Below are 26,984 nucleotides of genomic sequence, written 5' to 3'. Positions count from 1 at the left end.
CAGAGGCACCGGTTGACCTGAAATGATGCTGTGACCGCGCGCTCTCCGCCCTCTATCTCGAAAACGGTTCACCGTATAAAAAATTTTTTACTCAAAATTTGTAGAGAATTTTGTATTCAACAATATTGATAATAAATGCAAATAGCAAAAAACCGATTTTTGTGACCTTTGACCTTGAAATTTAATAGTTGCTTACACCCTACCATAAGTAGGTTTTGAGACAACTTTGAAGGTGTCAATATACAAGTATTTACAGACTTACAGCTGGGTATCTCGAATTCCCAGGTGAACTTACTATAATGACTGGACTATTAGTGTTACTGTAATGATTAGAAACAAAGAAATTTAGTTAGACTTTACTTCTTAAATCCTATAATGTTTCTTATTAGTACGTACACTATAATATATTTAATTTACTGTGTACTGATCTAGTGTTAGGTCAATATTTTCCAAGTTTCGTTTATCCTTTTCTTTCCACCTGCAACTCGTTTTCCCGTTTTTATGACTGAATGCGCATACTGTGCAGTGCCAAATAAAAAAAGGTGTGTGTGTGTGTGTGTGTACTTATGAATGCACACAAGAAGTTATACTTTCTTGGCCTAAAGGAAAAATCCTTAAAAAAAGCAAAGATCGCTTTTTTTTTTTTTTTTTTATGCAATAGGAGGACAAACGAGCGTACGGGTCACCTGGTGTTAAGTGATCACCGCCGCCCACATTCTCTTGCAACACCAGAGGAATCACAAGAGCGTTGCCGGCCTTTAAGGAAGGTGTACGCGCTTTTTTTGAAGGTACCCATGTCGTATCGTCCCGGAAACACCACACAAGGAAGCTCATTCCACAGCTTTGTAGTACGAGGGAGAAAGCTTCTTGAAAACCGCACTGTGGAGGACCGCCACACATCCAGATGGTGGGGATGATATCCTAACTTGTGGCGTGTCGTGCGATGGTGAAATTCGGCGGCAGGAATCAGGTTAAACAGCTCTTCGGAACACTCCCCGTGATAAATGCGGTAGAAGACACACAATGAAGCGACGTCTCGACGCAACGCCAAGTGATCCAGCCGTTCACAGAGCACTGAGTCCCCGACAATTCGGGCTGCTCTACGTTGCACGCGGTCAAATGGATCGAGCAGATACTGGGGTGCACCAGACCAGAGATGACAGCAATACTCCATGTGTGGCCGGACCTGCGCTTTGTAGAGCGCTAGAATGTGGGCCGGCTTGAAGTATTGCCGTGCTCTATTGATGACGCCCAGCTTCTTCGAAGCCAATTTGGCTTTGCCCTCCAGATGGCCACGGAATTGGCAATCGCTCGAGATTTGGAGACCCAGTATTCCGATACTAGGCGCGGCTTTAAGAGAAGTGTTCTCGAAGAGCGGTGATACGACAAATGGGGTTTCATTGATATGCAGAAGAAACAGCGTAGGAGATAGCACACAGCCTTGGGGCACTCCAGCATTCACGGGCTTCGGGTTCGAGCAATATCCGTCGACAACGACCTGTATGCTACGCCCAGTGAGGAAGCTGGAGGTCCACTTGCACAAGCTCTCGGGAAGCCCAAATGATGGAAGTTTTGAGAGGAGCGCCTTGTGCCATACACGATCAAAGGCCTTCGCTATATCCAGGCTAACTGCCAGGCCTTCCCCCTTGCTTTCAATAGCCGCCGCCCATCTATGTGTTAGGTATACCAGAAGATCACCTGCCGACCGTCCATGGCGAAAGCCGTACTGTCGGTCGTTGATCAACTGGTGACCCTCTAGGTATACTAAAAGCTGGTGGCTAATTATGCTCTACATGATTTTGGAGAGCAGGGAGGTGATAGCAATAGGCCTGTAGTTCGCCGGATCCGAACTGTCTCCTTTTTTTTGGATCGGATGGACAAGGGCTGACTTCCATGAGTCAGGGACTACGCCTTTGGATTAAGAGTGCCGGAATAAACGCGTTAGCACCGGCGTCAACTCAGGGGCACACGTTCTAAGCACGATTGGAGAAATGCCATCCGGCCCGCTCGACTTCCTGACGTCCAACGAAAACAGAGCTCGCCTAACAGTTTTCTGTCTGAACTGTACTTCAGGCATAGAGCTCTGACACCGCGGGATGGTCGGCGGTGTTTTTCCGTTGTCGTCAAGAGTCGAGTTGAAGGCGAAAAGAGCGCACAGGAGCTCGGCTTTCTCTTTTGCCGTATGGGCCAGGGTGTCATTCCTCATGTGCAACAGCGGCATGGACGGCTGGTTGAAGTTACCAAGAGCAGCTTTCGACAACGACCAGAACTTGCGTGTTCCGGTCGGGTAACTGGAAAGCTGCTCGCCGATTTTGACGACGTGCTTAGACTTCGCACGGGCGATTTGCCGCTTAAAAAATCTGGAGGCACGGTTATATTTCCTCTTAAGAACTTTGCAGTTCGGATCCTTTGTACCCAGCGCCGCAACCCAAGTTCGATACGCCTGTTTTTTGCAGTCAGATGCTGCTTTAACTGACGCATCGAACCAGGGCTGTGATCTGCCACCGATCGGTACTACAGAGCTTGGTATAAAAATATCCATGCCCTGCAGTATCACATCGCCTACTGCAATGGCGCAGGCACTAGGATCATCCGAAGGGAAACAAACCTTGCCCCAAGGGTAGGATGCAAAAAAGGAACGCATCCTATCCCAATCTGCTGACTTGTAGTGCCAAACGCGGCGGGTCGCTGGTGGTCTGCGACGTTGGCGTCGGATAGGCACTACACTCCTGACCAGGCAATGGTCGGACGTTCCGAGAGGGGCGTCGACAAAGACCTGGTAACCATCGGGATGTGTAGTCAGCAGAAGATCTAATAAGGACGGCATGTGGCTATCCACATCCGGGAGCCGCGTTGGCGACTCAACCAATTGGGACAGACCATACGCCAATGCAAAATTATGCACAGATCGCCCTGCGTAGTCTGTGGTACGTGATCCAAGCCATTCGGCATTGTGCCCGTTGAAATCACCCAAGACCACGATTTCAGCGGAGGGGATCTGTGCAAGCACGACGTCAATTGCTGCTTGAACGCAGCCCATGAGATGATCGGTTTCTGCGTTACCACTATGGGACCTGTAGACACACGCATAGATACGGACGCGGTCGTCTAAATCTACGCGGAGCCAGAGAGTAGACAGGTCCCTACCCTCAAAATTGCCGAGACGGCGACAGCAGATATCCTCCCTAACGTACACACATACCCCGGCATGAGGCAAAAAGTTGTGCTCAATTTTGTACCCGGGGTACGTTAAATATGACGTATCGCTAGGTCGAGATATCTGCGTCTCCGTAAGGAAACACAAGGCCGGCTGCGCCGTCTCAAGGTGGTGGTGGACGGCGATTAAATTGGAGTGAATTCCCCTGATATTGCAAAAGTCCACGTTGAGCGTGGAGCGGGGTGCCGTGGTGTTACTGCCTCGTTTGTCCTCGGTCATGCGCGGTTCTGTGCCCACCCCAGAATACGAAGGGCGGCCCGAGCGAGAGTGCTCGGGGAGGGATTCTCCGGCTCTGGTAGAGCTGGTACCCTCCTGGGGTAATATCTTTTTACGGACCGCTCTCATAATTTGTGTGGGGGGGGGGGGGGGGGAAGGGATGGCCTCCGGTCCTCGACACTAACCTATGCGAAACATAGCGGCACTAGGCCGCTACTTCACGCCGGTATTCTGTGCGAGTGTGGTAATTAACCCGGACGAGTCTGGCCCGATTGTGCTGACGTCATAAGACGGCAGCGTGACTCTCCCACTTCTAAAAAGCCCTTAGTCGCCTCTTACGACACCCATGGGCCTGGGACTCCCCTATTCTTTTTACGCCCCGGAGAAAGTACAGGGCTTTGACAATTATTTATTGAATATTAACGAATACGGCTGTATGGGCTTCAACCCTTTGCCTGTCCTAATAATCGACGAAGAAATAAAAAAAAATAACGAATGTTGCAAGCGTCAGAAAATTTCGGGAATTATTCACCCTTCTTTTCTTCTTTTGTGTCACAGTCACAGAGAACATTATTTATTATAGGTAGTTACAGTGATGCGCGCGCATGTGCGCGCATCTTATAATTGCAGCTATTCACTCATAGTCATAAATCTATTTATTGTTTTCATAACGTGCCAAAAGAAGTATTACTTCAAAAAAAAAGATTAAACTTTTAAATAAAGATTACTAATTAACGATACTATAATTTATCGAGCTGTGTTTGTAGACGAAAGTTGAAAAATAATTAATGTTTATTTGTAACTAACTTCAAGTTTTGTAATTGTAACTAGTATTCATTAATCATACAGATAATGGTGGCTTGTAGATTTTTTCAGCAAGGAAACTGTCGATTTGGTCAAAATTGTAGATATGAACATTCGTACAGCTCCAAATATACTTATCATGGTAAATTAGAGAAATTTAAATTAAAAAAAACGTGAATAGTTTTTCAGGATTATGAAAATAATATAAGATTGTTTTTCAGCACCTGCAAAGAATACTGTTAATGATGAACAACTCATTAACATAGTCCAATCAGATGTGGAAGCTGCGCTTAATGGGGGACAGTGGATACTATCCTGTTACGCTCCAATAAAAGACAAGTCATGCTTTCCAGGCATACAAGATATATCCCAAGAGGAAGCAAGGTTAATGATGTATGCAGCAAAAAATAATAATAAATGGTCTGAAGGGGTAATTTGATTTTTTTGTTTTATTTTAGTATCTAATTTTTCCTAAACATTAATAATTCACTTGTAATAAAGTCTTTTATAGATCATGTTTATCATATAATTACAGTAAATCTTACATGTTTTTGTAAATAATAAATAAAATACTGTATATTCATTGAATTTTCTTAATACTTACAAGTGAAAAAATATTCAATTATGACCTTTTTTGTTTCAGTCTAATTACATGAATAATATTTTCAAAGAAGCGAGATACAAATATGAACAATTATATAAACCCAATGCACAAATAATTCAAGTATTAAAAAAAATGTATCATGGTGAAACAGTGACATCACCTTTTAGTAGTGGAACTCATGAATTTGGAAATAATACTTCATATATGTTTCAAAGTATATCAAATAACAATATTGTTCAGAACACAGGTTTTGGACATAATAATTCAGTACTTGGTGGAGCTGATCAACAGAACTCATCTGGAAGTACAAATGCAAAATCCTTATTTGGTCAAGCATGTCAGAAAGAATTTGGACCTTCACAACCGTCAAATATATTTCACACAGCCAATCAACAAAATACATCAGCTAAGTCTGTTTTTGCTCAAGCAAGTCAAAATGTGTTTGGACCTACACAACAGAGTCCCACGAATATATTTGCAATAAACAATCAAGAAACTGCTCAATCAAATAGTTCCAATGTGTTCAATCAAAACAATCCATTCAAACAAAGTGATCCATTTAGAAACAGTGACCCATTCAATCAAGCTAAAACAGATGTGTTTGGTGTAACAAATACTATGCAAAATACTGAAAACAATAATAATATTTATAGTAAAATAGAGGAATTATCAGAAAGTGATTTAGAAGCTTTTCAGAGTGAAGAATTTCAATTAGGTTTTGTACCAGAATTGCCACCTCCACATAGACTTTGTATATAGGTAACATTAAATTAAACTAGTTTACTTTCATTCAATTAATATTTTTGTTCAATTATTCTTGAATCCTTCAGCATAAAATAATACTTGTTACTATTTTGAAGCATTAATTTTTATTTATTTATTTAAAACCAACAAGACAAACACTAACAAAAGCAAAATAATATAATAACAAAAATAAATTCTGAATGTTGACTCAAATATAGGACATAGGTGTTACACACATTCAAAAACTTACATAATATATAAGGCCATGAGAACTATTTTTTTACAATATTGAGTTTATGATTTTTTCAGTTCAAATTGATCATTTTGATAGAACCAGAGTGGCCTAAAAGTGATATAACGAATATTCACTAGATGGCAGCATGTAATTGCATGAATTTTTTTGTCTATGAATACTATGTTGGTATGTAATTGTCTTTGGCATTTGTAAGTCATTAACACAATTTACAGTCAAAGAAACAAGGCCAAATTATATTTTTATTATTTAAATAGTTGAGCTTCAACTTTAAATGCCAAAAAATCATTGGCCATTTTTAAACTAGCATATTTTTTCATATTCTATACTAGCTGCTCCTTGCAATTATGTCAATATTAAATTAGTATGAAATTTAATAGGCAACTTTCAAAAATATCAGAACCAATCACTTTACACAGGTGGCCGAGAATTTAATGTCAAAAGCTAAAATTTGAAAGCCTCATGGTGATGAGTATTTTTCCCCTTTTATCCGCATTTTTCACCTAATAGTGGTTAATTTTATTGTTGATAAATTACAGTTGCAATAACCACATAAGAAACTATGAATAGTTTAGACAATGCGGAACTAGATTAGAATTGAGTCATAAGTTCAAGATAACTGCTCCAGCTAAATTTATGAAAATGTTCAAGGTATCATAAATAAAATAAAATGGCTTCTATTTTTAAAACTTCCCAGAACATTGGCCAGTAAAATAAGCCAAATTCAAATTTTAGCTTTGGACGTCAACTTCTCAGCCATCCGTTATATAAGATTTATTTAAAAAATAATTTAGAAAGATAATCAAAGTAAAATAATGATATTATATTCATCATGATAAGACATTGTAGTGAATTTCTTTTTTTGGTAGGTATCTATACTTACACATTTTGTCCTCCAAATAATGACCATATTATCATCATTAGTGTCTTACGGTGAAACAAATTTGGAATGCCTGCCTCTTCCCTGCTGTCAATCTTGTTGGTGGCTCATCCACCAGAAAAGAAAAGGAGGATAAACGAGCGTACAGGTCACCTGGTGTCAAGTGATCACCGCCACCCACATTCTTTTGCAACACAGAAAGCTTTGCCGGCAACGCGGTGGAAGACACACAGTGAAACGATGTCTCTACGTAACGCCAAGTGATTCAGCCGTTCACAGAGCACTGGGTCCCCGACAATTCGAGCTGCTCTGCGTTGCACGCGGTCAAATGGATCGAGCGGATACTGGGGCCTGACGTCCAACGAAAACAGAGCTCGCCGAACAGTTTTCTGTATGAACTGTACTTCCGGCATAGAGCTCTGTTGTTGTCGGCAGTGCTTTTCCGTTATCGTCATAAGTCGAGTTGGAGGCAAAAAGAGCGCACAGGAGATCGGCTTTCTCTTTTGCCGTATGGGCCAGGGTGTCATTCGTAGTAGGGACGGCTGTTTGAAGTTACCAAGAGCAGATTGGCGACATCGACCAGAACTTCCGGTCGGGTAACTGGAAAGCTGCTCGCCGATTTTGACGACGTGCTTCGATTTAGCACGGGCGATTTGCCGCTTAAAAAATCCGAAGGCATAGTTATATTTAATCTTTAGAACTTTGCAGTTCGGATCCTTTGAGTCCAGCGCCTTAACCCAAGTTTTATACGCCTGTTTTTTGCAGTCAGATTCTGCTTAAACTGATTCATCGAACCAGGGCTGTGATCTGCCATAGATTACGTGTGTACGTTACTACGGAGCTTGGTATAAAAATATCCATGCCCTGTTGTATCACATCGGCTACTGCAACGGCGCAGGCACTGGGATCATTCGAAGGGAACCTTGCCATGATTACGATATTACATAAATTAGCACAAAGGTGGCTGGAGTAATAACGAAACACATTTTAATTCTTAAAATATATTTTATTAAAACCTATTCATTATTCTAACCATATTTCTCTCTCAAGAACGAAAGTTAAGTGTTCATTCACATTGTGATACAAGTGATGGCATCACAAATTTTCGCATGGAACGAAAGTTTAATAAGAATTTGTACTAGAACATTCTCCACGTGTGAGTTTAAAGTTGCTAAATCAAGATGACGTTACATTTACAAGTGGGTAAATTGTAAGAGGGTTCCAAATTTATAATTACGTAATATTTACATACATGTATAATATTGTAAAATAAACATTTAATTTATTGAAGTGAAACTTCTTTAGAATTGTTGTGATTGGAAACTTGATGAAACGAAAAACGAAACGATAAAAACACAAACAGGTAAATGCTAGATTCAGCCGGCGAGAGAATGAGATCCTCTTTGTGCGATACTTCGTAGCGTTCCCACTATCGTCGACTAAGCATTGTATAAAAATTATTAAATGACTATATTTACTTCATAGTTAATGGTGAGTTTTGTTATGGTCAGACAAATTAATAGGTCAAAATAAGTCAATTATTAAGGCAAACAAAACATTACTTTCCCGTACTTTAACAGCTGGTCTAAAAGGAGTACAATTTCTTCTAGAGTGTGGTATAAATTGAAATGATGATGTTGTTCCTGTAAGTACGTAAGACAGATTCCCACTGACATTTAAATTACATTGGTACCCTAAGAGCTTCGATAATGGTTAAACGGCTGTAGATTATTGGTTGCGCTTATTAAGCATTTATACCAGAATAAACTGCCTTTTAGATAGTCTGAAGCGAATTTTGCAACATCAGAGGAATCCAATCCAATAAGGACTCATCAAATTCAATATGGATTGAATATTTTGCTATCCACTACATATCCCCATAGTAAACAGTTCTCTCTTAGGACGTCGAATATGCCTGGTCAAGACACAGAATACCAGCATATACACACGCCGTATATGGCACTAGAGGTCCTGTGCTTCCCCGGGGGTAAAACGAATAGGGTAGTCCCAGGCCCTAGGGTGTCGTAAGAGGTGACTACGGGCTTATTGAATGTGGAAGAGTCACGCTACCGTCTTTTGACTTCAGCACAATCGGGCCAGACTCGTCCGGGCTACTTACCACACTCGCACAGAATACCGGCGTGAAGTAGCGGCCTAGTGCCGCTATGTTTCGCCTAGGTTAGTGTCGAGGACAGGAGGCCATTCCCCCCTCCCCTTCCCCCCAACAAAATATGAGAGCGGTATCAATAGAGAAATTACCCCAGGAGGGTAACGGCTCCTGTAGAGCCGGAGAATCCCTCCCCAAGCATTCGCGCTCGGGCTGCCCCTCGTATTCTGGGGAGGGCACAGTACCGCGTATTTGGTGGACCGCGTCCGCATCTATGCGTGCGTCTACAGGTCCCATAGTGGTAACGCAGAAACCGATCACCTCATGGGCTGCGTTCAAACGGCAATTGACGACGTGCTTGCACAGATCCCTTCCGCAGAAATCGTAGTCTTGGGTGATTTCAACGGGCACAATGCCAAATGGCTTGGATCTATCAATGATATGTTGGACACCTCCAACATACATTGCTATGCAGACCACAGCACTGGTGATGCCGTATACACGGGCCATGCAGGTCTCTCTCGAGAAAACGTCGACCAGTGCCGGTAGAAACTTGTGTCTTCTATCGGGTCCTCTCTCGAGAAGGTCGCGGAATGGGGTAAATTGAACCTTGTCCAATTTAACCCCCAGAAGACTCAAGTTTGCGCGTTTACCACTAAAAAAAATGTGAGCCGTCACAGGACGCCTGGCAGATGTGAAACATCGACATTATTTTGTAAAAGTAATATGCAGAAAAGAACATATTGTGATAGGAACTAAATATGTCATAATGATAAAATAAAATATTACGATTTTTTTCCAGATAACGATGACTATTTATTGAATAAACATTTATTTTCATTAAATACAAAAATTTACGAATTTATTTAAAGTTTAATCAGTGACTTCGGTAATAGCTATATTCGATGTTGCCTCTGAGGACGGTATTACTGTGACAAGGCGACGCGTCGCCACGGCATGCGTCGCCACGCCAGAAATCGGTTTTACGTGCGGCTATAGATGTTTCACATCAAAAAACCCTATTTGTCGTATCACTGCTCTTCGATAACACTTCCCATAAAGCCTCGCCTAGTATCGGAATACTGGGTCTCGAAATCTCGAGCGATTGCCAATTCCGTGGCCATCTGGAGGGCAAAGCCAAATTGGCTTTGAAGAAGCTGGGCATCATCAATAGAGCACGGCAATACTTCAAGCCGGCCCACATTCTAGCGCTCTACAAAGCGCAGGTCCGGCCACATATGGAGTATTGCTGTCATCTCTGGTCTGGCGCACCCCAGTATCAGCTCGATCCATTTGACCGCGTGCAACGCAGAGCATCTCGAATTGTCGGGGACCCAGTGCCCTGTGAACGGCTGGATCACTTGGCGTTGCTTAGAGAAGTCGCTTCATTGTGTGTCTTCTACCGCATTTATCACGGGGAGTGTTCCGAAGAGGTGTTTAACCTGATTCCTGCCGCCGAATTCCACCTTCGCACGACTCGCCACAAGTTACGATATCATCCCCACCATCTGGATGTGAGGCGGTCCTCCACAGTGCGGTTTTCAAGGAGCTTTCTTCCACGTACTACAAAGTTGTGGAATGAGCTTCCAGTGCGGTGTTTCCGGGACGATACGAAATGGGTACCTTCAAAAAAAGCGCGTACACCTTCCTTAAAGGCCAGCAACACTCTTGTGATTCCTCTGGTGTTGCAAGAGAATGTGGGCGGTAGTGATCACTTAACACCAGGTGAGCCGTACGCTCGTTTGTTCTCCTATACCATAAAAAAAACAAAACTAATTAACGATAATCAAAGAGTTTAATAATATATAGGGAATAATAATAACTAATAATGGATAATATAATTTATCGAGCTGTGTTTGTAGACGAAAATTGAAAAGTAATTAATGTTTATTTGTTACTAACTTCAAGTTTTGTAATTGTAACTAGTATTCATTAATCATGATAGTGGTGGCTTGTAGATTTTTTCAACAAGGAAACTGTCGATTTGGTCAAAATTGTAATTATGAACATTCGAACAACCCCAAATATACTTATCATGGTAAATTAGAGAAATTTAAATTTAAAAAAATAAGTGAATGGTTTTTTAGGATTATGAAAAAATATAACATTGTTTTTCAGCACCTGCAAAGAATACTGTTAATGATGAACAACTCATTAACATAGTCCAATCAGATGTGGAAGCTGCGCTAAATGGGGGACAGTGGATACTATCCTGTTATGCTCCATTAAAAGACAAGTCATGCTTTCCAGGTATACAAGATATATCCCAAGAGGAAGCAAGGTTAATGATGTATGAAGCAAAAAATAATAACAAATGGTCTGAAGCGGTAATTTGAATCTTGTCAATTTGAAATTATTACAATTTTTTTGTTTTATTTCAGTATCTAATTTTTCCTTAACATTAATAATTCACTTATAATAAAGTATTTTACAGATCATGTTTATCATATCATTAAAGTAAATCTTACATGTTTTTGTTAATAATAAATAAATAAAATACTGTATATTCATTGATTTTTTTTAATACTTACAAATGGAAAAATATTCAATTATGACCTTTTTTGTTTCAGGCTAATTACATGAATAATATTTTCAAAGAAGCAAGATACAAATATGAACAATTATATAAACCGAATGCACAAATAATTCAAGTATTAAAAAAAATGTATCATGGTGAAACAGTGACATCACCTTTTAATAGTGGAACTCATGAATTTAGAAATAATACTTCATATATGTTTCAAAGTATATCAAATAACAATATTGTTCAGAACACAGGTTTTGGACATAATAATTCAGTACTTGGTGGAGCTGATCAACAGAACTCATCTGGAAGTACAAATGCAAAATCCTTATTTGGTCAAGCATGTCAGAAAGAATTTGGACCTTCACAACCGTCAAATATATTTCACACAGCCAATCAACAAAATACATCAGCTAAGTCTGTTTTTGCTCAAGCAAGTCAAAATGTGTTTGGACCTACACAACAGAGTCCCATGAATATATTTGCAATAAACAATCAAGAAACTGCTCAATCAAATAGTTCCAATGTATTCAATCAAAACAATCCATTCAAACAAAGTGATCCATTTAGAAACAGTGACCCATTCAATCAAGCTAAAACAGATGTGTTTGGTGTAACAAATACTATGCAAAATACTGAAAACAATAATAATATTTATAGTAAAATAGAGGAATTATCAGAAAGTGATTTAGAAGCTTTTCAGAGTGAAGAATTTCAATTAGGTTTTGTACCAGAATTGCCACCTCTACATAGACTTTGTATATAGGTAACATTAAATTAAACTAGTTTACTTTCATTCAATTAATATTTTTGTTCAATTATTCTTGAATCCTTCAGCATAAAATAATACTTGTTACTATTTTGAAGTATTAATTTTTATTTATTTATTTAAAACCAACAAGACAAACACTAATAAAAGCAAAATAATATAATAACAAAAATAAATTCTGAATGTTGACTCAAATATAGGACATAGGTGTTACACACATTCAAAAACTTACATAATATATAAGGCCATGAGAACCATAGTGGCCTAACTCATTTTTTTACAATATTGAGTTTATGATTTTTTCAGTTCAAATTGATCATTTTGATAGAACCAGAGTGGCCTAAAAGTGATATAACGAATATTCACTAGATGGCAGCATGTTCATGTAATTGCATGAATTTTTTTGTCTATGAATACTATGTTGGTATGTAATTGTCTTTGGCATTTGTAAGTCATTAACACAATTTACAGTCAAAGAAACAAGGCCAAATTATATTTTTATTATTTAAATAGTTGAGCTTCAACTTTAAATGCCAAAAAATCATTGGCCATTTTTAAACTAGCATATCTTTTCATATTCTATACTAGCTGCTCCTTGCAATTATCTCAATATTAAATTAGTATGAAATTTAATAGGCAACTTTCAAAAATATCAGAATACCAATCACTTTACACAGGTGGCCGAGAATTTAATGTCAAAAGCTAAAATTTGAAAGCCTCATGGTGATGAGTATCCGAATCACCCCTATGTATATGTTCAACGATTTTGCGTAGTTTTAGGGAAAGTAATTTTTTTCCCCTTTTATCCGCATTTGCACCTAATAGTGGTTTAGGACTTTTTTCTAAATTTTTGAACACCTTTAGTTAATTTTATTGTTGATAATTATTAACTACAATTGCAATAACCACATAAGAAACTATGAATAGTTTAGACAATGTGGAACTAGTTTAGAATTGAGTCATAAGTTCAAGATAACTACTCCAGCTAAATTTATGAAAATGTTCAAGGTATCAAAAATAAAATAAAATGGCTTCTATTTTAAAAACTTCCCAGAACACTTGCCAGTAAAATGAGCCAAATTCAAATTTTAGCTTTGAACGTCAACTTCTCAGCCATCCGTTATATAAGATTTATTTAAAAAATAATGTAGAAAAATAATCAAAGTAAAATAATGATATTATATTCATCATGATAAGACATTGTAGTGAATTTCTTTTTTTGGTAGGTATCTATACTTACACATTTTGTCCTCCAAATAATGACCATATTATCATCATTAGTGTCTTACGGTGAAACAAATTTGGAATGCCTGCCTCTTCCCTGCTGTCAATCTTGTTGGTGGCTCATCCAGTACTTGGTAGTTTGTTGTAGAAAGTTCTTTGAAAATTGCTGTTCTGAGGACCACATACCCAAAAGGAGGGGATGATAAAGTTTCTAGCGTGAGGTGCAATGATGGGTATTGGGTGGCAGGTATCAAAGCAAACAGCTCTTCAGAACACTCCCCTTAATAAATGCGGTAGATGTATTATTTTTTTATGGAAAAGGAGGATAAACGAGCGTACAGGTCACCTGGTGTCAAGTGATCACCGCCACCCACATTCTCTTGCAACATCGGATCACAGGAGCTTTGCCGGCAACGCGGTGGAAGACACAGTGAAACGATGTCTCTACGTAACGCCAAGTGATTCAGCCGTTCACAGAGCTCTGGGTCCCCGACAATTCGAGCTGCTCTGCGTTGCACGCGGTCAAATGAATCGAGCGGATACTGGGGCCTGACGTCCAACGAAAACAGAGCTCGCCGAACAGTTTTCTGTATGAACTGTACGTCCGGCATAGAGCTCTGTTGTTGTCGGCAGTGCTTTTCCGTTATCGTCATAAGTCGAGTTGGAGGCAAAAAGAGCGCACAGGAGATCGGCTTTCTCTTTTGCCGTATGGGCCAGGGTGTCATTGTTCATATGCAACGGCGGTAGGGACGGCTGTTTGAAGTTACCAAGAGCAGATTGGCGACATCGACCAGAACTTGCGTGTTCCGGTCGGGTAACTGGAAAGCTGCTCGCCGATTTTGACGACGTGCTTCGATTTAGCACGGGCGATTTGCCGCTTAAAAAATCTGAAGGCACGGTTATATTTAATCTTTAGAACTTTGCAGTTCGGATCCTTTGAGTCCAGCGCCGTAAACCAAGTATTATACGCCTGTTTTTTGCAGTCAGATTCTGCTTAAACTGATTCATCGAACCAGGGCTGTGATCTGCCATAGATCGTTACTACAGAGCTTTGTATAAAAATATCTAGCCGTTCACAGAGCACTGGGTCCCCGACAATTCGAGCTGCTCTGCGTTGCCCGCGGTCATATGGATCGAGCTGATACTGGGGTGCGCCAGACCAGAGATGACAGCAATACTCCATGACCTGCGCTTTGTAAAGCGCTAGAAAGTGGGCCGGCTTGAAGTATTGTCGTCTCTATTTATGACTCCCAGATTCTTCGAAGCCAATTTGGCTTTGCCCTCCAGATGGCCGCGGAATTGGCAATCGCTCGAGATTTCGAGACCCCGTATTCCGATACTAGGCGAGGTTGTAAGGGAATTGTTGTCGAAGACCGGTGATAGACAAATGGGGTTTTTTACCAAGAGCAGCTTGGAGACATCGACCAGAACTTGCGTGTTCCGGTCGGGTAACTAGAAAACTGCTCGCCGATTTTGACGACGTGTTTCGATTTAGCACGGGCGACTTTCTGCTTAAAAAATCTGGAGGCATGGTTATATCTAATCTTTAGAACTTTGCAGTTCCGGATCCTTTGAGCCCAGCGCCGTAACCCAAGTTTTATACACCTGTTTTTTGCAGTTAGATTCTGGTTTAACTGATTCATCGAACGAGGGCTGTGATCTGCCATAGATTACGTGTGTACGTTACTACAGAGCTTGGTATAAAAATATCCATGCCCTGTTGTATCACATCGGCTACTGCAACGGCGCAGGCACTGGGATCATTCGAAGGGAACCTTGCCATGATTACGATATTACATAAATTAGCACAAAGGTGGCTGGAGTAATAACGAAACACATTTTAATTCTTAAAATATATTTTATTAAAACCTATTCATTATTCTAACCATATTTCTCTCTCAAGAACGAAAGTTAAGTGTTCATTCACATTGTGATACAAGTGATGGCATCACAAATTTTCGCATGGAACGAAAGTTTAATAAGAATTTGTACTAGAACATTCTCCACGTGTGAGTTTAAAGTTGCTAAATCAAGATGACGTTACATTTACAAGTGGGTAAATTGTAAGAGGGTTCCAAATTTATAATTACGTAATATTTACATACATGTATAATATTGTAAAATAAACATTTAATTTATTGAAGTGAAACTTCTTTAGAATAGTTGTGATTAGAAACTCGATGAAACGAAAAAGCGAGACGATAGAAACACAAACAGGTAAATGTTAAAGATTCAGCCGGCGGCGAGAGAATGAGATCCTCTTTGTGCGATACTTCGTAGCGTTCCCACTATCGTCGACTAAGCATTGTATGAAAATTATTAAATGACTATATTTACTTCATAGTTAATGGTGATTTTTGTTATGGTCAGGCAAATTGTTGTTAGGTCAATTATTAAGGCAAACAAAACATTACTTTGGCAACAGCTGGTCTAAAAGGAGTAAAATTTATTCTTGAACATGGTTTAAATTGAAATGATGATGTTGTTCCTTTAAGTACGTAAGACAGATTCCCACTGACATTTAAAAGTTGGCTCTCTATCATATGCTTTAATTTTAGTGGGGACACTGTTAAACCTCGGCACTATGTGGGGCTAGCCGCCATTAACGGTGTTTGGTGTGAAAAATTGTATCCCGAAAAAAGTAGTTAGTAGGAAGTAGGCTGGATGCAACCTGGATGTTGTACTTTGGCCAGGAGGATTCTTAATGAAATACATTTTAATATTTCAGAAATCATGCCATTAAAATAAACAGTGAGCAAAATATTTGTTATATTTTAGTACTTACTACTTTAGGTACTTCCAAACATTTTGTCACTTAAGCAGTAACTGTATGCAAACAAGGTAAGAATGCAAGTACATTACACACAGCACACTGTTTTTGATCATTTAGATTTAAGAAGAAGGCATTCTTGTTATATTAAAAAATGCACACATTTTGGACTGACTTTAAAGACATTTTGATACCAATTAGCAGAAGTGAATGGAATTACATTGGTACCCTAAGAGCTTCGATAATGGTTAAACGGCTGTAGATTATTGGTTGCGCTTATTAAGCATTTATACCAGAATAAACTGCCTTTTAGAGAGCCTGAAGCGAATTTTGCAACATAAGAGGAATCCAATCCAATAAGGACTCATCAAATTCAATATGGATTGAATATTTTGGTATCCACTACATATCCCCATAGTTAACAGTTCTCTCTTAGGACGTCGAATATGCCTGGTCAAGACACAGAACACCAGCATATACACACGCCGTATATGGCACTAGAGGTTGGCAGATCGGAAGAGGTTGCGTTCCTTTTTTGCATCCTACCCTTGGAGCAGGGTTAGTCTCCCTATGATCCGAGTGGTAGTGCCGTTGCAATAGCCAATGTGATACTATTAGTCAAGTCAATAGTATATAACGCACCTAGGGAGAAAAGTAGGTCATTCTTACCCGCGGAATATTGACAATCGCGGGTGGCAATGTCCTACTTATCTTACGTGGTGCGTATACGATTTTTTCCCACCTGGATGAAAAGCTCGCTTTTAGTCCCTGGTACGAGGGACAAAAGTCGTCTTGCCGGGAGAGAATCGGCCACTCGGACTAAAAGCCAGGTTTTCATCGAGGTGGGAAGCTGATGGAAAAAGTGCTTTTTCCACCAGTTTCAGAATAATATGAATGAGATGTGAAAAAATATGTGTGTGGATAAAAATTAAGAACTATTCAGAAAAATTTCAAAAGTTAAATTACAAAAAGTCAAAACATGGTTTTGTTTTGCAAATATTTACTTTACTTTTTATGTGTAATGTTTTTATGCTACTTTTATTTAAAATGCAGTTAACAAACGTTTTTTTTTAATTATCTTAAATGTACAAGTTCAAGTTCCTAAGTTTTTATTATTTTTTCAATAAAGGTTTATGCATAATATATTGTTTTGTTTATAAAAAAACAAACAGTTATTTTCTTTTCTAGTAAGTATTATATTTAAGCCCAATATTTTACAAAGTGTAATTGCTTCACTTCACTTAAATTAATATAGAACCTTGTAATAGTGAGCCAACAATTTAAAATACACTTACAGAAAACCATACTGAAGTAGCTTTATGCCGATATATTTCGCAGCACGTATCTTCGATAAACAAAGTAGGTATGCTACGCGCACTTATTCAGCTCTTTTCAGCTTTTGTCCATAGAAAACAACAATTTTGTATGAAGACGTGTACGCGTCGATTCAGCTTTCCGCGTCCATTCTGCTTTCGCGGCAAACCAGCATAAAATGAGGATTAATGTGTTTTTATTATGCGAATGCTATAGAGAGCGGTCGGCGGTGTTCCGCCGCGTACAGCGCTGTTCGCCGTCGAATGCGGCGGAACAGCTCTTTACAGGGATGGTTCGCGACTCCTTGTCGACAAGTTGCGACCTGTATTGTTCCTGCATTGATTTGACGTAATCATTATGCACGCAAAGACTAAAGAGTGCAGACGTGATTTAAAGATTATTCTCATTCTTACAACGCCGTACGCGGCTGACAGAAGCAGAGCTGTATAAGTGTGACCAAAATCGTTCAGCGAAACGCGAATGGAGCTGAATAAGTGCGCGTAGTCCCTTAGACATTTGACATGCTATTTTCAATTGCGAGTTATGTAAGAGTTACGATGGTTATATAGATAGTGATCAAGAGGTTTGAATGTTAAACTTATTTTAAATGAACCCACAAATTGTCTATTTGTTCATCATTTGTAGCTTCACACAATATTATTCGCAATCTATTCAATGTTTTTATCCTAACTATCAATTTCACCCAAGTATATTTGTTTATCGCTGGAGGCCGAGAGAACGATGGGTTCGTTACGGTGGAAGTCCACATCGTTGACAGATCCGTTGTGTCCGGGCAGCTTGTACAGCACCCTGCGGGAAGTGGTGTCCCAGATGTAGAGATAGCGGTCTGATGAGCCCGCTGCCACCTGGATGAGTTAAAAATATTCATATTTAAGTGGATTGAGGTCATTTTTATTTATATTAAAGTACAAGCTCAATATTGTAATGCCTCTTAATTTGAATCGCTCCAAGTTAGATTTCTCAATTATGTTAAGTATCTGGTAGTCACATTGGATTAGAAATTCATACGCAATTCACACATCGGAAAAATAGTGAAAAAGGCTAAAATGGATTTTCATGTAAGTCAGAATCTGGTAGAGATTGAGGAACACGTCACAAGCTTTTTTTTATGCTGTTCCTAACAATTACGTACGCCTCCGTTATGTAAATTAACCGAGCAAGTTGCAGATAGGTTAAATACCCTGCAGAGACTTGCCTATTTGGTAATCACAGGGGACCATGACATCCACTCCAAGTGTGGTCATTGAGGCGCTGATTAACTTCCGTCTCTCCCATGTTTATAAAGCATGAGGCGAAGGCTAGCATGTGAGGGAAATTATGGAGAAAGGGGCATGGTACTCATGCATACGATTCTATAAATCATCACAATCAAATACTGGATAAAAACAAGTCTCCAGGAAGCACGGGAGCTTCTTATAGTTTACTGATAGGGCCAAAATGGAAAAAAGAGGAAAACTGGCTATTGGGTCTATAAAGAGTCTTAAAATGCAGCACAAACCTGGGGAATAACGCCTCTATCTTCCTGGAAGAAGTTCAGGCAATTTAAAATGCGCAGAAATCAATATGGTAAAAGGCTAGGTACTTTAACCATACACTATACAGTCAAGCAGCACAACTGGCTCTAGACGCAGACTCGACGGAAAATTAGTCAAAAACTGCAGTGAAGGCAGAAACACACAAGGTCTCAATAACAGAATGATTCTCAGATGGGTCCAAGGCATTCTGGAACCATAGGCAATGAAATGCCACAGCAGTCCAAAATTCGACAGACCCAGAGGAACCAGCGTCTACAGTAAACATTGAAGTATCTAAACATTGATGCAAAATAATAGGCTTTGCCTAAATGCTAGATAATCAACAGAAATGGGCCTACCACTGAATAGGAAAAACCTATGCATACTTACCAGAATGCCAACTGAGCACTGTCGTCTAAGCAAGCGCCTAATTGTGGGCGTAAAAATTTTTAGAATTTGCTTTGAGGCTATCAAAACGCCTCTATATCTCTGGTATTGCAGCCCACTAACACATAAACTTAACACCACCCTTGGAAATATATACCTAGGAAATCAGTAGCGAACCCAATAGTTCGTTCTTCGCAAATAAAAGCGATCCTCTCTGAATTACTGTGAGTTAGTGAATATTTATAGATACACTATTCAACTTTAATACCTTTGAACCATCTGGTGACCAGGAACACCTAAGCAGGTTCTTCTCAAAATTATGTTGGTGTCCAGTCATCAGTTTGACGCAACGCTCCGACGGGGCAAATGCTCGCACATCCCATATCCGCAATGTATTGTCCATTGAGTTTGTTAACAGGTACGATCCGTCGTAGGAGAGAGCCATACCTGCCACAGTAAGCCATGTTTATTATATTGCAATGCCATTACTTCCAGCAGACATCTAACGGCTGTGAATTCTTAAATATAGCTTTTAGAACACACTAATTTAACTCAAATTTAAATATTTTTATTCAAAATAGGGTGTGACATCACTTATTGAAAGTCAAAAACTACCACCTATTCCAAAACGGATGTCTCAGACCTGAGAAGAACGGGCGCAACAAACTCAGCGGACTTTTTCTTTTTTTCATCGAAAAAATATGTAAACGAAGTAATATTGTACAATTAAACTTATTATTTAATAGCTCCACTAACTATCTGTGGTATCATTTAGAAAGTCATAAATGTTATAGTAACCTTTACCGCACAAACGTTTTTTAACAATTCTTTTGAATATCGTAATACTTTTGTTTTGAACATTTTCTGGGATTTTGTTGTAAAAGAATATATACATCGCTCCACAAAAGACTTACAAACTCGACTTAGCCGAGTAGTAGGCATTATAAGTTTATGTTTGTTCCTGGTGTTAACATTATGGTTATGACAGTTTCTAGAAAATTCACTTATGTGCCTATGAACATACATTACATTACTAAGAATATATTGAGAAGCAACAGTCAAGATGTTAATTTCTTTGAATTTTGCTCTCAATCAAATCTTTAAAAAATTATACTACAAGAAATAAGAAAGACACTGGCATCACATATCATCAGTAAGTATTTTATTAATTTCAATGTAAAATAACACGAAGCGTATGTTTTAAATGCATGCTTTAAATCCTCTATTAAAGATTCTGAAACAGTTAGCTTATTGCCAACATTAAAACACCCAATGTTCTAATAACCATTACATCACCCAAAAGAGTGTTGTAATGTTGTACTAAATTTCATAACAACACTCCTCTGTTTGTTTTATCTCTTCACGCGCAAAGAGTTTCAACATACAGCCACATTCTTATTGCTCGATGCGTGGTATCTGTATGAATTTCAAAAAAAGAACTTTTTGTTTACGCGCGCTCTACAATCTCAGAAGATCGCGCGCCGTAAAAAAAGTAGGTTATTCGAATCCCCGCCATTTTTCTTGGATATTTTTATTGTCTTGTTTACAAAAACTGAGCGATTCATTTAAACGCTGCAAAAGAACGTAATATTCGAGTGAATTTTAATTATTGCACTATACAAAATGTAAATTACTACTAAAATAAATAATTGTTTCATTAATATTTATTTTATTTGTATATAATCAGTAATGAATGATATTAGGTTACTACTAGGACTGGCTGTTTTAATGTTAGCAGTAAGCTAACTGTTTCAGAATCTTTTAGAGGATTCATATTATGGGTGTAGATAAAGTCTTGTATGCAACTGTTGATAATTAGGTATTAAAACACTCATGTGATACTATTATCACACTTGGCTTCGCCTCGTGAGATAAATCCACATTCGTGTTTTAATACCCCTTATTACACAACAGTTGCATAAATAACTATTAAAGATTGGCATCTTTAAAATTTTGTAAAATATATATTGAGTGTCTAGATCTAGAGCACACAAACATCTAATATTTGCCGTAATAAAAAAGCTATTGTTCAACAAATTCCGGCAAAAACTTCTCGCAAATGTCATGAAAACGACAAAAAATATCAAAAACCATCCAACGTATTCCGGCGACCTTGACCAGATCGTTGGTCCATCTTGGGCCTACCAACACTGCGTCTTCCGGTACGTGGTCGCCATTCGAGGACTTTACTGCCCCAATCTGTCCGTCGAACTATGTGCCACTACAGTTTGGCAATCATTTGGGCTATGTCGGTCACTTTGATTCTCCTACGGATCTCAGTTTTAATAATCAGAAATGAGTTCTGATTCGATCTCGCAGGAAAACTGCGATCATAGCCCTCTCTTTCTTCCTTCTGAGCAACCATGAGCCACCTTCCTGAACGCTGCCCTTCCGAGATGGATTCGACGAGTGACCTCTTTCGCGAAATTGTTACATAGTGAGAAGACATCTGGCTCCAAATGTGTTAAGTTATACCTACAGTATTTGATTTAAAAAAAAAATTGATGTCGTTTTAGTGATTAGGTAACATACTTTCGATATCTATTCAAAGTTTTTTGATATCTGTAATAGTTACGGAATAATCACCTGGTCACACTTAACAATTACACCCTGTATACATGGCTATATTGGTACAATAAGTTTTCTTTAAATTAATTAGTCAACTTTGTTTAAATTTTAGCTTGAGTACCTTAGAAGTATATAAGAGCAATGAACCAGCTTACCAGTAACTGTGTCTGTATGCCCTTTAATTTTATAAGCAATTTTACTGTTCCTTATATCCCATACTTTGATTATATTATCGATTCCTGCCGATATTATCCTTTCAGCAGTGTCATTGAAAAGGACTGACGTCACGGGATAGGTACTATCCAATGATGCAATCGGATTACGTTTTCTTGCATCCCATAACTTTATTGTGTTGTCATCTGAGCCAGACACAAGTAGCTCAGGTCCCCTTCTAGCTCCTGTAATTATAACAATTTATATAATATATCTAATACATAAAATTCTCGTGTCATGGTGTTAAACTTTGAACTCCTCCGAAACGGCTTGACCGAATCCCATGAAATTTTGAGTGCATATTGGGTAGGTCTGAGAATCGGACAATATCTATTTTTCATCCCCCTAAATGTGGTCCACACGATTTTTTTTTTTATTTGTTTGAAATTGAGTCGGCATTAAAAAATACACACAACTTCAAATTTTCATCCATCTATGATTAACAGTTTTGTATCGCGATTTTAATATCGGCAATATAACGTTAGCTGGGTCAGCTAGTTTATATATAGATAAATTTATTATTTACATAGATCGCCCTGCGTAGTGCGCGGCTGAACCATTTAAGACTACGATTTTTACAATAGAGAAGTCTTCAAGAATGCCATGGATTTCCAATTGAATTTTGTCTATAAGACGATTCATCTCTGCTTTACGGTCGTCTAAATCCACGGGCAGCCATAGAGTTAAGTTTCCTACCCTCAAATTTATAAGACGGCGACAACAAGTTTATTTGTGAGGGGAGATTCTTATGGACACAGGTACTTCTGTATGAGGCGAAAAAAATTTACGTTGCGGCTCTTATTCGAGATATGGTTCTCATACCACCATTATTTATTGAGTGTTTGTGCACTGATGCATTCAGCGCACTCAATGTCTTGAGGTATTTTTTAATAATTTACAAAAAAAAAATTCACTTAATTTGGTAAGTCGTAACATTTGAGTATTTAGTTTCATCACTATTGTATTACTAAGTATTTAAGATAATAAAAAATTGATGAAGATGTAAATATTGCATTAAAAGTGTGTTAGTTTTAAATATTCATAATTAATAACTTCTGACTGATTTGTTTTACTATTGTTTCATTTTACAACCATTGAAATGGTCGAAATAAAAAAAATTAAAGCTCACCTGATACAGAGTTGACAAAAGATGAATGTCCCTTTAGTTTTTTGACTCTGGTTCCAGTGGGCACATCCCAGACCGCCACAGTATTGTCTGTAGCGCAGGTGTACATGTGGGACCCATCAGTAGAGAAGCACAGCTCCATTATGGCACCAGTGTGACCTTTCATTACCATCACATTCTCACATTGGCCATAAACATTCCACAACACTGAAATTTAAACATACAAAAGCAAATTATTTTTTTCTTGACATTATAAGTTCACAGTATATGATTGCTTTTTGCTTAAACACTTCAAACATATCTGTTGGCTAGGAATTATACCGGCTCCTAGCCAGTACAAACTACTACATAATAGCTACGGACCATCGTTCTTTAAATTACTATAAAAATTTTGTTATTCCTTTTGTAACATGCTCAAAAAAGCAATTTGTTTTACACATTTAGCTGCATAATCTTTTAAATACAGTGTGCTCGCTACAAACCTTAAAAAACAAATCTTCACCATAATGATTAAAAATTAACTCAAAAACAAAAATACTTAATTCACCAAAATAAATCAATTTTCCATTATATCATTTCAGAACAAAATGTAAGTAATTTTTTTTTCACAATAAATAGCTGGGGGCTCTGGTGTCATTAAGAAAGTAATTTATAATAATATCCTTTATAAATTTATTTTACCAACTTTTAACACAACATTTTTAAATACTTTTGTAAATTTCGTTGTCATACCCATTTTGCATGTTTTATGGGATCATGTTGTGAAAGTATATCTAGTCTGGCTACATATTAAAATTCATTTATCTTGTATGACATTATGTAAAATTAATAAATCTTATATGTATTTATAGAATTCTATTCAACATGACTACCATTTTATATAATTTTTGTCTTATCCATCCTTATTTTTAATTAATTTTGTCTGTCTCCATGAGAAATTTAGTCACAGTTCGGTTTTCAAGATTGCTTAAGAGACTCGATGTCAGTTTACTGATCACATTTTCTGTCAAAGACGTTCATAGAGATAGCTAGTTTTGGATGAAGAAGAAACAAATTGGCTTAATAACAGTGAGTTATGCCATACTCAATCAGTGTGTTAGTTGCAAGGTCGAGGGACCTATCAAATTTTATGACTTTTGTGAGTCCTTTTGATGTGACCTTTATTAAAATATTTTACTTCAAAAAAACTGAGAAAAAAGAGATTTGTAGTACCTAACAGTATTGCCAGATCCAGGCACTTGCTTATATGAAATTGTATCAATATATAGGTTTCTAACAAATCCTTCATATAATCATTAACCCCCTTATTCATAACGGTCTATTTACTTTGAACAGCCGCTAAGGAGTGTTTTTTCTCATTCTGACTTAGGTCAATAGAAGAAGAAAGAGTGAGAATTAGCAATGCTTTAAGTTGGCAGACTATTATGAATAAGGGGGTAAATATATAATATAAATATAATAGAATACCTAATAATAAATTAAAAAGACAAGAAAATAAAAGGTTATTTAACTTGAAACTCACAGATTTGCCTGTCAAATCCAGCAGAAGCCAAATGTTTTCCTTCAGGATGAAATTTGCCTGTAAATATTTCTCCTTGGTGCCCTTCTAACAACATTATTGGAGCATATAGATTAGATGTACGTGGAACCTGTATAGCAAATAAACATAGAAATTTATGAAATTATTAATATTTTCATCTGTGTTGGCACTGACTAGTTTCAGACCCCCAAATGGTCCAAAACTAGTCGTTACCCACACCAATAAACCATGAGTAAAGCCATATTAATAAATATAGAAATATATATTATCCATTTATACAATAGTCATTAGAATGGGGAATGAATCCAAAGTTATTCCACTTATAGGTATATATATTTTGCATTATTCATGCCGGAAAAGTACTGTCGTAGCGCTCACTGTTGTGGTTAAAAAAAGCCATTTGGCCATTTTAAAATTATGTGCGTGCATTGAGTGTAAAAATTTTACTTGTCGTACGCAAATTATATTTGGCACACTCAAATTTCGAATTATGAAAACTGAATTGAGGTTGATGAGTCTGACGACAGTTTAATTTAATAAATAAAATTATAATTTAAGTTTTAAAAGTTGTAAATAATATATGAATCGTTGCATTCGTAATACAAAATAGTATGTGCAACTCGTGCAACATTGTTAATTACCCACTTATTACACAAAATACTATTGCAAACTGCCTGTGACAACTACATAAAAATTGACCTTTCAGACCAGTCTCTCTCAGATCAGTCATCAGTCTGACATAAGTAATTTTTATTATTTACTAGTTGACCCGACAGACGTTGTTCTAATAAATGAAATAATGTTTTTTATTAATTTGTCAATAATATATCATAACATCAAGAATTATTTCATAAAATATGTTCCCTGGTGTTGTAATGAAATTGTTTCACAGCAGGACTGTCAAACCGTGTGTCAATAAATTCTCTCATAGAAAATGTATATACAAATATGTCCATACAAAACAAATATTTCGAGGACAGGGGAAAAACAAAATTGTTGTTTTTATTTAATTCCGAACACTTTCATATTTATTCACCTTTTAAACCTTCCCTGGACTTCCACAAATAATTCAAGACCAAAATTATCCAATTGGTCCAGCTGTTCTTGAGTTTTAGCAAGACTAACAAACAGCAATTCATTTTTATATATATAGATTACTACTAAGTACTAATTTACTTAAATATGTCTCTGCATATTTATATAACATTTAAATGAAATACAGTTTTCTTTATCTGTATCTATCACAATTTACAACATTATTCAAGTGTTGATTAATTGGGACCTTGAAGCTCATTCCAGTTTGTTTGTATGAGGCAGAAATTTCCTTGAAAACTACACTGTAGAGGAACAACACATATCCAGATGGAGATGATAATATCCAAGTTTGTGGTGTGAGGTGCAAAGGTGGAGGTTGGCAATAGGATGATTCCTATGGTGGTCATCTGATGGTCACCAGAATATTTAAGTAAATAATCACGAAGTTACAGGTATAGGTTCATGACTAGTCTATGATGTTCTTGTATCAAATTTTCTATAAATTGTTGAAAAGTTTAAAACTTTCTGACAGTCCTATGTACATGCTATTTGTTGTTGTGTACTATGTGTTGTTTTATGCATCTTTCATTCAACAGTGATACAAAACAGATTAGGATACGTTCTATTACAATATTTTACTTACTGTTGCTGTAACCACAGCCTTTTCGCGTGTGCCGGCCACTGAAATTTCATGGCGAGTCTTTTTAGCAGGAACAACGGAGTATTCATCAGCTTTTCGTTTAATTTCCAGCTCAGGCATCTTTCAGTTTTTTTCAGTCATAAAACTATTAAAAATTTAACATACAAACTGAAAATACAATGTGCAACGCAATGAATGATAAACTGGGTCTCTACTATCTACCAATTAAAAGTAATGTTGTATTTGTTTTGACTTTTGAAAATGAAATTTGACGAGTAGATCCTAGGTGATATTTGTCATTTGTCAAAACAAACCTACTGCTATGGCTTTTTTTTTTATATAACTGGCTCCGTCGACTGAATGTCGACGATTCGGCCAACGTCAAGGTGGAGAGATTTTTTATTTTAATTTAGCTGATTAAAGTATTTATTTATTTTATTTTTTTTATTTATTTAATAGGAAGCCCACGTTGCATACAATGTATTACCTTATAGTATATTTACACATTAATTAC

General features: G+C 37.7%; 3 protein-coding genes across 9 annotated transcripts; 1 reads left to right on the top strand and 2 right to left on the bottom strand.

Moving 5' to 3' along the window:
- Window positions 1–721: 721 nt before the first annotated feature.
- LOC126965342 (uncharacterized) lies at window positions 722–1,387 on the bottom strand (the record flags this gene model as incomplete). Its single annotated transcript, XM_050808885.1, has 1 exon — window positions 722–1,387. A coding segment is annotated over one exon (666 nt), but the record flags the coding sequence as incomplete, so codon positions are not given.
- Window positions 1,388–4,001: 2,614 nt separating this feature from the next.
- LOC126965296 (nucleoporin NUP42-like) lies at window positions 4,002–12,208 on the top strand. Of its 7 annotated transcripts, none has more exons than XM_050808823.1 (4): window positions 4,003–4,379; window positions 4,459–4,621; window positions 11,107–11,152; window positions 11,396–12,208. In XM_050808823.1, exons 1-4 carry the CDS (start codon window positions 4,286–4,288, stop codon window positions 12,113–12,115), a joined length of 1,023 nt encoding a protein of 340 aa, XP_050664780.1. In that variant the 5' UTR covers window positions 4,003–4,285; the 3' UTR covers window positions 12,116–12,208. The 7 variants fall into 7 exon arrangements, with proteins under 7 accessions (XP_050664781.1, XP_050664780.1, XP_050664779.1 ...); XM_050808822.1 differs by lacking the exon at window positions 11,107–11,152 and adding an exon at window positions 4,881–5,001 and having other exon boundaries at window positions 4,005–4,379; window positions 4,459–4,667; window positions 11,517–12,208; XM_050808824.1 differs by lacking the exon at window positions 4,459–4,621 and having other exon boundaries at window positions 4,002–4,379; window positions 10,944–11,152.
- Window positions 12,209–17,271: 5,063 nt separating this feature from the next.
- Window positions 17,272–26,724, bottom strand: LOC126965308 (U5 small nuclear ribonucleoprotein 40 kDa protein). The gene is made up of 6 exons (XM_050808846.1): window positions 26,474–26,724; window positions 24,778–24,904; window positions 23,259–23,462; window positions 22,072–22,314; window positions 19,617–19,795; window positions 17,272–18,292 (listed from the first exon to the last, which is right to left on the bottom strand). The coding sequence occupies exons 1-6, from the start codon at window positions 26,588–26,590 to the stop codon at window positions 18,113–18,115; spliced, it is 1,050 nt and encodes a 349-aa protein (XP_050664803.1). The 5' UTR covers window positions 26,591–26,724; the 3' UTR covers window positions 17,272–18,112.
- Window positions 26,725–26,984: the final 260 nt, after the last annotated feature.

The sequence above is a fragment of the Leptidea sinapis genome, chromosome 7, assembly GCF_905404315.1.
Source record: "Leptidea sinapis chromosome 7, ilLepSina1.1, whole genome shotgun sequence".
In the NCBI taxonomy this organism is placed as follows: Eukaryota; Metazoa; Arthropoda; class Insecta; order Lepidoptera; family Pieridae; genus Leptidea; species Leptidea sinapis.
This window is presented reverse-complemented; position numbering and strand designations above follow the sequence as displayed.

Excerpts from the sequence above, each read along its gene's own strand:
- LOC126965296 (XM_050808817.1), top strand. The coding sequence starts at position 10,064 with ATGGAGTATTGCTGTCATCTCTGGTCTGGCGCACCCCAGTATCAGCTC. Across the intron at positions 10,551-10,943 it reads TAGTGATCACTTAACACCAG|CACCTGCAAAGAATACTGTT; the intron begins GTGAGCCGTACG and ends ATTGTTTTTCAG. Across the intron at positions 11,153-11,395 it reads ATAACAAATGGTCTGAAGCG|GCTAATTACATGAATAATAT; the intron begins GTAATTTGAATC and ends TTTTTGTTTCAG.
- LOC126965308 (XM_050808846.1), bottom strand. The coding sequence starts at position 26,590 with ATGCCTGAGCTGGAAATTAAACGAAAAGCTGATGAATACTCCGTTGTT. Across the intron at positions 19,796-22,071 it reads GCATACAGACACAGTTACTG|GTATGGCTCTCTCCTACGAC; the intron begins GTAAGCTGGTTC and ends TTACTGTGGCAG. Across the intron at positions 18,293-19,616 it reads GGTCACCAGATGGTTCAAAG|GTGGCAGCGGGCTCATCAGA; the intron begins GTATTAAAGTTG and ends TAACTCATCCAG.